The sequence below is a fragment of the Camelina sativa genome, chromosome 1, assembly GCF_030686135.1.
Source record: "Camelina sativa cultivar CO46 ecotype springtype chromosome 1, ASM3068613v1".
Classification (NCBI taxonomy): Eukaryota; Viridiplantae; Streptophyta; class Magnoliopsida; order Brassicales; family Brassicaceae; genus Camelina; species Camelina sativa.
In genome coordinates, this window is record NC_141880.1 from 14,655,564 (window position 1) to 14,667,469 (window position 11,906).

The 11,906-nt window shown below is 31.7% G+C and overlaps 1 protein-coding gene across 1 annotated transcript; it reads right to left on the reverse strand.

Moving 5' to 3' along the window:
• Positions 1-3,184: 3,184 nt before the first annotated feature.
• On the reverse strand, positions 3,185-5,078 carry LOC104792090 (putative caffeoyl-CoA O-methyltransferase At1g67980). Its single transcript, XM_010518136.3, has 5 exons — positions 4,671-5,078; positions 4,351-4,436; positions 3,952-4,096; positions 3,736-3,864; positions 3,185-3,598 (listed from the first exon to the last, which is right to left on the reverse strand). Exons 1-5 carry the CDS (start codon positions 4,725-4,727, stop codon positions 3,305-3,307), a joined length of 711 nt encoding a protein of 236 aa, XP_010516438.1. The 5' UTR covers positions 4,728-5,078; the 3' UTR covers positions 3,185-3,304.
• Between the last annotated feature and the right edge of the window lie 6,828 nt (positions 5,079-11,906).

Consider the following 11,906-nt stretch of genomic DNA (forward strand, 5'->3'; position numbering starts at 1 on the left):
CTCCCATTTCTGTTTTGCGAACCTCCTTCTCAATAGCAGAGTTAGTGTTGCGGGTACAATAGTCTTCATCTCCTAAACTTGCACCATCGCTGTCGTCACAATAATCAAATCTCCGGATCTCCTCATCATCTTCTTCTTCGTCTACTACATCATTTCCTACATTATCTTCACCGTCTCCCTTTCGACTCTCATACTCTTCGTTTTTCTTTCCCATTTCCTCTACCTCTTCAACGAAATCATCTAGAACGAATTTTGGGGTTTTGGGTTTAGCCTCAGTGTTGTTCGGTTTAACTTCCTCGAACAAGGTTTCACCAGATTTTTCTTTAATCACCACACATATAGCCGGACGGGTTCACCTCTGCACTGTTTGAGATAATTTTGAAATTGTCGACCATTCGTAACAAACACCGTTGGCATATCACATCCACTTTTTTGAAATCTCTCTAACATATAGCTCATCTATAAAGCGCAAACGGAGATAAATAGGATATTTTCAAGATATTTTAAAATCAAATATATAATATTTAATAATACTTAAACGTTTGATTTTTTAATAGATTTTTAATATTTCAAATATTTTTAAAATTTATATGTAAATTAAATATTTATAAAATTTTAATTTTTTTAAATATTAATGATTGTTAAAATTTTCTGTAGTTTTAAGTATTTATAATAATTTAAATATTAACATGTTTGATCTCGGTTGGTCGTTTAAAGAAATTCAATATAGAAAATTCTGAAAATTTTAAAATGTTAATCAGTGATATTTTAAAATTTTTGTGGAGGTATTTATAATATTTTTAAATATTCTATTAAGTTTAAAGAAAAGTATAATTTCACAATGCATCTCTTTCTCTTAATTAAAGACATCTCACTTGTAAGAAATCTATACTAGTATTTTTGCAGCAGTTTTTGCTCAAAAATATTTTTTTGGAAAGATTTTACATTGAATGCTATTTAATGCTTATATTCATTACCAACCATGTTTAGTTAACTTTTTCTACTATCTTTATAACCAAACACAATTAACATATTTTAAATATCTATATATAATGTTTTATAATTAATAAAGAGATTTAGAAGATTTATTCCAAATTAAAAAAATATTCTCCTATCATCTCTTTTTGATTTTAAAATTTAAATGTAGTGAATCATCACATAATACATAAAATTAATTAAAAAGGTATATTTTTCCTGCATATATTGTGATTTGAATTTTTTTAAACAAACATATATTACTCAATTAATAGAAAAAGTGTGTGTTCAACATACATATATAGTAAATTTACTGTATATAGTAAATTATAAAATTTTAAGAAGTTTATAATTTATAACTAATAAATCTAAACTTAAAAAAAATTTAAAAATTATAAATATTTAAACATATTAAATTTTAAAATTACACAAACGAGTTATATGAATATTTAAACATATTAAATTTTAACAACAGCAATATAAAATATGTCGAATCAAACTGATTTCATTAAGATTGTAGTAAAGAAAAATTATTGTGCGGTATACCATGATTTATATATTAAATCACTAAAATTAACAAAAGAGTATATTAGCAAAATTAGTATTAAAATAGTGCATTAACAAAAAAAAAATTTACTCCCGCGGGTTATAATCTAGTAATAATTATAAAAATAGCATTCTTTTCATTAGAAGAAAACTAGCAAATCTAGAAAAAAGGAAACATGTTTGATTTGGTGGTCAGTTTCAACCACGACGATAACAAATTATATAAAGAGATTATTGGCATTTTAGTATATTTTCCAAACTTAATTAGAAATATTGTACATGTACTATTCTTAATTGGAGAAATAGTCAGGGTCCCAGTTGTGAGATAGAATTTTTGTGAGATAAAATTGTGAGAGAGAAAGAGAAATGAGATGGTGTGTGTGGGAGAGAGAGAAATAGGGAAAACTATTTTTTTATTTTTTTTTATTTTGTCATTACACCCATCATATCTATTTATTCAAATATTTTGGTAATATGACTTTTCAAAACAAAAAAAAAATCAGATATATAAAAATATATATTTTTTCTTTATAATTTGATATGTATTTTGTTTGATGATTTTATTTGATAATGTTAAATTTTTTTTACAAATTTTGTATCCGTACACATTATTAAGTGTACGGATGTCTGTACACCTTATTAAATGTACAAATATATGCACACCTTATTAAATGTACAAATGTTTCTATACATTACTAAGTGTACACATTACATCTACACACTTAATAATATGTAGAGACTTTTGTATATTTAATAAGGTGTGTAAATATCTGTGCATTTAATAAGGTGTACAGACATACGTACACTTAATAATGTGTACAAACACTTAATAATGTGTACACACTTAATAAAGTGTACAGGTACAAAAGATATATATAATATATTTAAAAATTATTAAACAAAATGCATATCAAATTATAAAGAAAAAAATATAGATTTTTTTTGTATTTGAAAAATTCCTAAAAAAGATTATATTAACAACTATTTAAATAATTATCACAATTTTTCAATCCCACAAATGGATCCTACATCACTCTCCTATTTCACATACACACTCACACAAACACTATCTCACCTATTTTGCCAATTATAAATAGTGTTTGTACTACAACACTAATTAAATTTCTAAAATATACTATAATGCCAGTAGACAAGATGTGGATTGTGACAGGACGCTGTGGTGTGGTCAATGATACTGTTGAAGAGAACAATATATAATTCATAGCAATAATGGAGTATAAAAGTTTAGTGTTTCTAAACCAATTTCGACGTGGAAATGTAAAATATTACATTGTTAAGACAAAAAATATTAATATGTGAAACAAAAAAGGCTACGCTATATGCAAATCAAAGCAGGAATACGTACAAATTCAACTATAACTTATGTTTGTGTAAGTAAAGATATATTTACATACAGTAGTATGGATTTAATAATCACACAAAGAGCGTAGTTACTAGTACGTCGAGTAACAAACAAATAAGGAATTAGTACGTATTCCTACTTAGCTTGTGTACGAAGTACCATCACCTTATTTGTTTGTGTACCTTTAATTCCTTATTTGTTTGTTACTCTGCTCTTTGTTTGCATATTGGGTTTTCTGAAATAGATATATATATATATATATATATATATGATTTAAATACATGCATGCACTCATATATATAAAAACTGCAACGTAAGGTACTGATCAAATTAAATGATTCAAATCACATCACAAGAATCACTGGACGATTCAAATCCCAAGCAAAACAAACTAAGAACATTTGGTATTTTGATTTAAGTTCATGCAAGGCGTCTACAAAGAGTGACTCCATCACCAATGGAGACTTGAGAGAGCTCGATGCGAGGATCAGCAGCAAGCCGCTTGTTCAATTCCATAATGGCTGTTCTGTTCTCCCTCATATGCTCTGGCACGCTATCTTCTTTCTCCTCTGCCACAAACCCAAACAACAGTGTGTTATCAAACGCTATGATTCCCCCTACCTTCACCAGCTTCATTAGTCTCTCGTACATGTTGGGATAGTTTGGTTTATCAGCGTCAATAAATGCGAAATCAAACTCCGGTTTTGGATTCTCCTATGCCCAATCATCACGCATAAACCAATTTCATCAGATTAAAATAAAAGCCTAAAGAGAAAAAGAAAAAAAAAATGGGTGATATATGATAAAAATAAAATAAATAAAATGACTGCTAATAATAATGGATTACGTACGGTCAACAACTTCTCTAAAGCCTGAAGAACATCAGATTGGATGAAATTGATCTTGTGATCAACACCTGCGTTCTTGATGAACTCTAGACCCACCTCGTAAGCTTCTTTGTCGATGTCTATTGCAGTAATCTGTGAGTGTCATAGATGTTAGCTAGCTTCCATCATATTTGCTTATTTGATTTTTGAGTAAATCAAGGAGTACTGCTAGGTACATACATGTCCATCATGAGGCAATGCAAGAGCCGTCGTGAGCAATGAATAACCCGTGAAAACACCAAGCTCTATCGTCTTTTTGGCGTTCATTATCTTTAGAAGCATCGATAGGAAATGCCCCTCGTCAACCGGTACCTCCATCTCGCTTCTATGCATACAAAAAATCATTTTTTTCAATAGTAATTTTAATATAATCCTAATAAATGATTCGATTAATATAATCGATTAATATAAATATTCTATCAGTCTTAGCAATGAAACTGTGGTTTGGGGACACAACAACTCCTAGTGAAACTGTAGCTAGTAATCATTGTTCGAAAGTTTTAAGAGTATGATCCTATAAAACTCTTGCAAAATATCAGCACAAGCCAACTTATGATTATAGAGGTAGAGCCAACTTACAAATTGCCATACTTGTGCACCGTAGCTTCTCGTAATTTCTTGAGTTGTTGATGCTCTCTTGGATAAGCCGTCGTTTCAAATATATACTGTCTCACATAAACACAAGTTTGATACACAACCACAAACCGTATAAATATAAAATATGTATTGGTTGATTTAGCATTCACGGAAAATATTAATCGTTAAACGGTAATAAAACTTCATCTCATCGGACAAAACTTAGTAAACTTTAATTTTGCAGATCAAACAAGACTGTGGGTGGGATCCGAAAAAAAAAGAAAACAAGTAGGGAGAAAATATATAGAAAGTGACTAAAAGACCTTTTGGAGAGCCTCGCTCTTGAGAATCCCTTTGCGCGGAAGCAGCTTCTCCTCCATAGCTCTCTCTCTCTCTCTCTCGAGATGCCTTAAGAAATGCTTTTTAACACGGACATGATGAGTATGATCCCATCTTATATATCTTGATTATCTTTATCATCGCACACTAGCTACTGTTATTTTATATTGCCGGTCGCGGGTTATAATGCTTTCATTGGCTTATGTTTATTATTTATATATCCCCCATTCAAACTCATGAACTATATCATCAACTATATATTTTCTTAACGGAGTATTGTTTCATGGAAAAAGGTATTTAATTACTTAATAATGAACGAGAATCAAACTTTTTCTAGTTAAAGAGAATCGTTTGCTCCAAATTGTACATCATTATTATTTCCCAAATTAGTTAATTATAAAAAACAGAAGAACAGTTCGTGTTGTACACTTTTAAGACATTATTTAAGTGAAAATAAGAAACGTTTCAATATTGCTTTGGTTAGGTGAAAAATAGCAGATATAGATGATTTGGTGGTCGTTATCACTGTGATTCAACGGCTGTGGAGGAGCGTCATTAGCTGTACTGCACTGTTGAATAGAAAAAAAAACAATATTGAAAGATCTATAATGTTTGTGTTTTACCAGCCGACTTCCACGAAGAAATGTGAAAACTGTGGAAAAAACAAACAAATCGGAGAGAAGATCTCTTAGCAGGGACAGAGTCCACAATGGAGATTATGCGTATTCCATCTGATGTTTTGGTTTGTTTTACTGACAGGTCTTGGCATGCGTCAGATTCACAAAGTGGACACGGTTAGATTATGACTTTTGGAGGGAGAATGAGGCATTTATGATTGAAGGGCTCGCATAGAAGTCTTTCTCCTATTCATGCCGAGTTGGAGACTCTTTTATGGGCGATGAAGTGCTTATTGACGAAATAGAGCCAATAAATTTCATGTATTGCAGGAGTTTATTTTTTTCGTTTATTATTAGATATATCCCTTGTAGTGGTAATATTTCTGCTGATCATCTTGCGAAATGTGCAAGAGATCACGAATTCTGTTTTTCCCATGTAAGTTCCTCACTGTATCTCTTTATAAGAGAGTTCTCAACTGTGAACTAGTATATGGAATTTAGACGACAAAAAAAAATTAATCATAGAAACAGTAAAAAGCATATGATTGAGGTTTTTATTTAAGGTCTTGAAATTTCATCATCTGAGCTAATATGACTAATAAAATAGTCTCACGTCTATACTTTCTCATAGCATGATCAAAATCTTGAATCTCAGTATCTATTTAGTCTTTAATTAGGGACAATGACATAAGTAAAAGATTTAAAGTCGAAGAAGAGATACAAATATGTAATCCTATTAACATCACAAAGCCAAAACAAACGGGTGAGAACATTTTGATGAGTCTCTTCTTAAATCATACAAGGATCAGAAGCGAGTCACTTGTCAGTAACTCTATATCTTACTAGGTTTTGAATCCACGCTACGCGTGGCTATATTTGATATGTTTTGATGAAAACTATATATGATTGATGACGGTAGTAAAATATTATCTTATAAAAAATTTAATTTAGTATTAAGGAAAAAGTAAAATTTCAGATACACAATTTTTTGAAATATAAAAATCAGTTATGTTATAAAATCAAATCCGACTAAAAAAAATCATGAATTTAACTCGACATCAAGGCCAAGCGAATTAAACTGATGACTTCACATATCCTAAACCATTTCTTTGACCACCAGAAAAACAAAACAATTTTATCATCATGAAATTAACTCGTTTTCATATTTAATTGATCGTTACCACCTATGTTTTCGTGTTTTTTATTCAATGTTTTCTTATTCTTCATATTTTTTCTTGTCATTTCTATTGTCAAATTTTGTGGTAATCGTCATCATTACTTTTACCGTCTGGTTCTTCGCTATACTCTTTTTCTTCTTCATCCTCGTCAACTTCTTCACATTCTTCCACTAAAAAACCTTTTTTTTAGACTATCACACAACTTGTTAATCCATCAAACTCCAAGAACAAAATCATTTTTTTTCTCATAAAAATAAAAAATAATATAAAAAATAAAAAATTAATGAAAGAATATCAACTCATCTATAAAATCATACACAAAAATATGTTTTACAGCTCATAAAAAATAAAAAGCACAAACGTAGATAAATAAGATAATTATGTTTTACATAAATACTTATAATATTTTAAACTTTTAAAAGGTTTCGAAATATAAATTTTGAACCTTTTAAAAAGTTAAAATAATTATAATATTTTAAACTTTTAAAATTTAAAAATTATAATATTTAAAAACTTTTTAAAAGCTAAGAAATTTTAAAAGTTTCAATATTTATAATATTAAAACTTTTAAATTTTTTAAATATTATAATATATTTTTTGAAACTTTTTAAAGTTTTAATTTGATTAAATAAAAAACTGGATCGAACTGAATATACTTTTTAACTTAGACGCCTAATAAATCAAGCTTTCCTGCTCATTCGTTGTTGGAAGCATATTAATCTTATTTATACTGGTTCTGAATCATTGTTTAAAAATTTTCTAGCCGATGTGGGATATTGTACATAGTTCTTTTATTTCCATAAATTTAAAATTTTCCTTTTTTAAAAAAATTCTGGAAATTTAAAAAATGTAAATGAATGACATGTCAAATCCTGATAAGTTGTTGAAAATAATTCTTAATATAGAAAATTCTGGAAATTTTTAAAAAATTAATTAATGAAATATCTAATCTTTATTGGTGGTTTAAAATCCTAGGTGGACGCCTTTAGGAGCTTATAGCTTTTACTTTTTATTAGTATAGATTCTAAGAAATCGCATGGGCTAATTTAGAGAGATCCATTAACAAAAATGCCCATTATAATAAGGCCAGATGACGGCTAGGGTTTAGTCACAACGACAGCCACCCTCTCGTCCAGTGTGTGTATCCATATAAATAGCAGAGTCATGAGATTGTAACATATTAATCACTCGGTTTAAGTCGGTTTTGTTTTTAATTGTTTTTTTTTTAGTTTCTGTATTGAATTTTTTTCACACGTAGTGATTCTTTTATCGGTCTTTTTGTTTTCTTTTTGATTGATATGCTCAAATTAAACCTCTACTCTCTCAAATTAAGAGATCATTGTAATACTTAGGAGTCGATTTCCACAAGGATTCAAGTCTGCACAATAAATTATAAAGTTTTGTTATTACGCTAAACAAGATTATTTAAATTAAAAGGCAAAGCAAAATATTTAATTAAACTGTTGTAAATTCAAGGGATGAAAAAGCTAGGTCTAGGGAATTTCTCAGGTAATTATGAAATATTAAATCAATAAATAAATAGGATTCAAGTAATTAAGATCAGATCTAAACTCTAAACTCTTCTGTAAAATAAATCAGTTTTCACTGCAAATATTATCTAAATTTAAAACCAGAAAATCCAAATCTCTTTGTAAAATTCTAGGTTAAAAACAGCTTTGAAAACATGTTTAGATTGTTCACAAATTTATTAAATCAAATCTCAAGAAGTAATTTTGCTCATCAAAAAGTTTTATCAGAAAAATCAATTATATTCTCATATCAATTTATTTTCCTAAGATATTAATTCTAGATGGCCAATCAAGGATTAATATGAAGAACAATCTATGATGAAGATCTAGAAAGATAATGAATCCTAAATAAACAGATCTAATAAACCATAAAAACCCTATGAAAAACCCTGAACCTAACAATCAAACTACTCAGACATATTCAATGAAACATAAAATATCATCCTGAATAATAAGCAATTGAAATTCAATGAGTAAAGAGGAAGTTTATGAATTCTTCTCTTCAAAGCAATTCAGATCTCTCTCTCCCAAAAGCTCTCAAAATCTCACAGGGTTTCAGAAAATAAAACTTGCTAGAAAATCACTTAAGGGTTTTTAAAACCTAAAAACACTATATATATGTCTAAAAACACGTCAGGAACTTGTCTTGCAATTATGGAAAACTTTGGTAAGTTTGTGAAACTTCCAAAACTGGCTTATCTCATAGACAAGCAGGGGTTTTAACTGATACCAAGGGTGGTGTCGATCGACACCATCACTCTGAATCGAATCCAACTTCTCTTCCTTGATGAATTGCTCCAAAATCTCTCTAAATCCTCCATTTTGCTCCTTTCATGCCAAAATCCTTTAAAACCTGTAAAGACTCTCAAAGAACCTAAAAACACATCAAAAACTCTAAAAGACTCCTTATATCATGGTTAAAAACCACAAAATCCATGATATATCACCTCCCCCAGACTTAGTCTTTGCTTGCCCTCAAGCAAAACATAAACTCATACCTGTGAAAGAGGTTTGAAAACACATGAACTCATTTTCTTTTAAGGTAATGCCATGATCATTCAAACCATAATCCATATGCTTAGCAGACAAATCCAAATCGAACCACCATGTACTTCTTCGTTGACATTCGTAACATCCTAAATTCAAACCAAATTCCACTACTTCCTCCATTAAGCCTTCATCGATGGGTCTCATCAGTTAGATCAATGTCAAGAACCTTCTAGACTCATTCCCGTACTATACCATAACAAGCAAGATATAACTTTACAACCTATGGTATTCTTCCTCTCCCCTAGACTTATTCGATTCTTATCTTCCTTTGAGTTTTGCTTTGCTGTTTTTTTTTAGCAACTTCTCTTTTTTTTTTCTTCAAGGTGTAGGCGAATAATGGGGTCATCGGTAATTTACCTACCCCTCGCTTCCAGACTTTGTGTGATCATTTGACTCAATAATAAAATAATGAGGTCACAAGTAATTTACCTCCCTCTCTAAACTGATCAAAATTATCTCATCTTTTATTCTTTTTTTTCTAAACAAAGCTCTCAGGAATAATCTTTTCAACTTGAATAAGGGAGAGGAGTACCATTTTCTTTTGAAATCTTACTTGTCAGGTATGAACAAAGAGTTAAGCTCTATGAGCATCAATCTCCTTGATGAGGTAAAAATAAAAATGCAGAAGTTACCTCAGGCTTTTATGGATTCAGTTGGAAATTGGGATGTCTCTGGTTTACTGGTCAGCCATTGGATTTTTCATTAGTCGGATTAGTGGATTCAATCTGCAGCATTAATCAGTCAAGGCAAAACACTAAAGAGAAACATCATTGTTCCCAACATAATTTTGAAAAATTTGACTCAATAAAAACAAAAATACGGTTTTGACACACGAAAAACCAAAACTATGTTAGTAGTTAGTACTAACCTCCCCCAGACTTAAACAACACTGTCCCCAGTGTTTTCAAGTAAGAAGAAAGCAAAAAGAAACAAAAATGTATTGAAAATTTTAATGAAAAGATGAACTGATTCTCGGGTTACCCAGTGGTGTCGACCGACACCATTTCAGTGTCGATCGACACTCATCACAAATGGTATTTTTGGCCGTAACTCCTTGTTAGTTGCAGTTAGTTGTGTTGATGGATCAATCCTTGGATGATTATTCTGTTAAGAAACACTCAAACACAAGTTAAAAATAACATGATAGATAGAAAGTTCATGATTTCAAACAAAATTCAAACACAAACTGACTCAATGTCAAAAGAAAAATGACTCAAAAGGAAAAGAAAAACCTAGAAGTGGGTTGTCTCCCACTGAGCGCTTGTTTTCAGTCATTAGATTGACTGCGTTGAAGCTCAGGCGCCCGGCAGATAAGAACATGGCGGTGAATGCCTCCAAGAAAATGTCCTCTTCATCCAAGATGGTGTATAAGCTTTAGAAGAGTGAGGTCTACCAAGGACATGGGGAACAGGACCAGGGCGACACTTGGGTATGGTTTTGCTTCTTTTATGTCCTGCAAAATCATCAACAGAAGAAACAAGTGCTCTACGATAATCTTGTGGCTTGGTTAACTGCAAAACAGTTTTGTATTTTTGAAGGTCTTATTGATGATAGGAGGGGGTTTGGGTGAAGAAAATGCATACCTTTGCCATACCTGCAGACTCTGGAGTGTGGAGTGGTGACATTTCTGTTTGGGAACAACCTTATGGATTGGAGCATAGAGGATGTCCTGCGAGACCTGAGTTCTGGTTAAGGTTCGGATCAGTCGTGGAGGGGTGTCGACCGACACAGAGGAGGTTTTGATCGACACTGAGCCGGTTGCTCTTGTTGCAAAAACTTTCTCAACAGAAAAAATTTTGTCTATCAATAGTAGGAGCTCTCCTCAGCTTATTCATCTCAAATCTCATACTCAAATCTTCTACATTCAGTGTTATGTGTCCCTTCTTCACATCTATGATGGCACCAGCTGTAGCCAAAAAAGATCTTCCTAAGATGAAAAGATCCTTAGGCTCTTTATCATAATTCAGCACCTTTAAGTCTGTGGGAATCATGAAGTTTCCAATCTTGATTGGAAGATCCTCTGAAACGCCTTCAGGAATTCTTCTAGATCTATCAGCTAAGATAAGAGAAATCTGAGTTGGCTTGAATTCTATCATCCCAAGTTTCACAGCAACAGAATATTGCATCAAGTTAATACTTGAGCCTAGATCACAAAGTGAGTGAGCAAACCGTTTTGCAGAGATCTGATAATTTCTCTGCAGTCCTACACTGAACCATTGCACTTACTTCCTTAGAGACAACCACCTCCTACTTTATCTCATTCTTCCTCTGTGGAGGCTGGTTCAAAAGAACTGCACTGACATCCTTGGTAAGCAGTGCTCCTTCTTGAGGGCTCAATCCATTTGATACCATTCTCTTCACATACCGCTTAAGTGGTGGTGAAAGCTTTACTGCATCAATCAAAGGCATCTCAATCATCACCTTTTCCATCATTGCCTTTCATCTAGCTTCCTCCATCTATTGCTTAGATCTTATTGGCTTAGGAAAAGGGACTTTAGGCTTATACACCCTCTCAACAGCTGCTGGAACCGGAGATTTTGTAATTTCAGGTTCTGTCTGAGATGAGTGTCGATCGACACCATCATCTAGTGTTGACATCTCCGGCTCGGATTTGGCCGATTGCTCTCCCAGTTTTGTAGAAGCAATTTCACCATCATCTTCACCTCTCACTGATATGATATTACAAGAATGTTTGGGATTTGACTCAGTTCTTCCAGGAAGAAAACCCTCTTGTCATTTGACAGACCCAGCAGTCTGTGCAACTTGACTCTCCAGATTCTTAACATGAACACTCAGTGCATCAATCCTTCCAGTAAGCTCATTGTAGACATTGTCGACTTTTCCAT

Excerpts from the sequence above, each read along its gene's own strand:
- LOC104792090 (XM_010518136.3), bottom strand. The coding sequence starts at position 4,727 with ATGGAGGAGAAGCTGCTTCCGCGCAAAGGGATTCTCAAGAGCGAGGCT. Across the intron at positions 4,437-4,670 it reads AGAGCGAGGCTCTCCAAAAG|TATATATTTGAAACGACGGC; the intron begins GTCTTTTAGTCA and ends TATGTGAGACAG. Across the intron at positions 3,865-3,951 it reads CATTGCCTCATGATGGACAT|ATTACTGCAATAGACATCGA; the intron begins GTATGTACCTAG and ends TGACACTCACAG.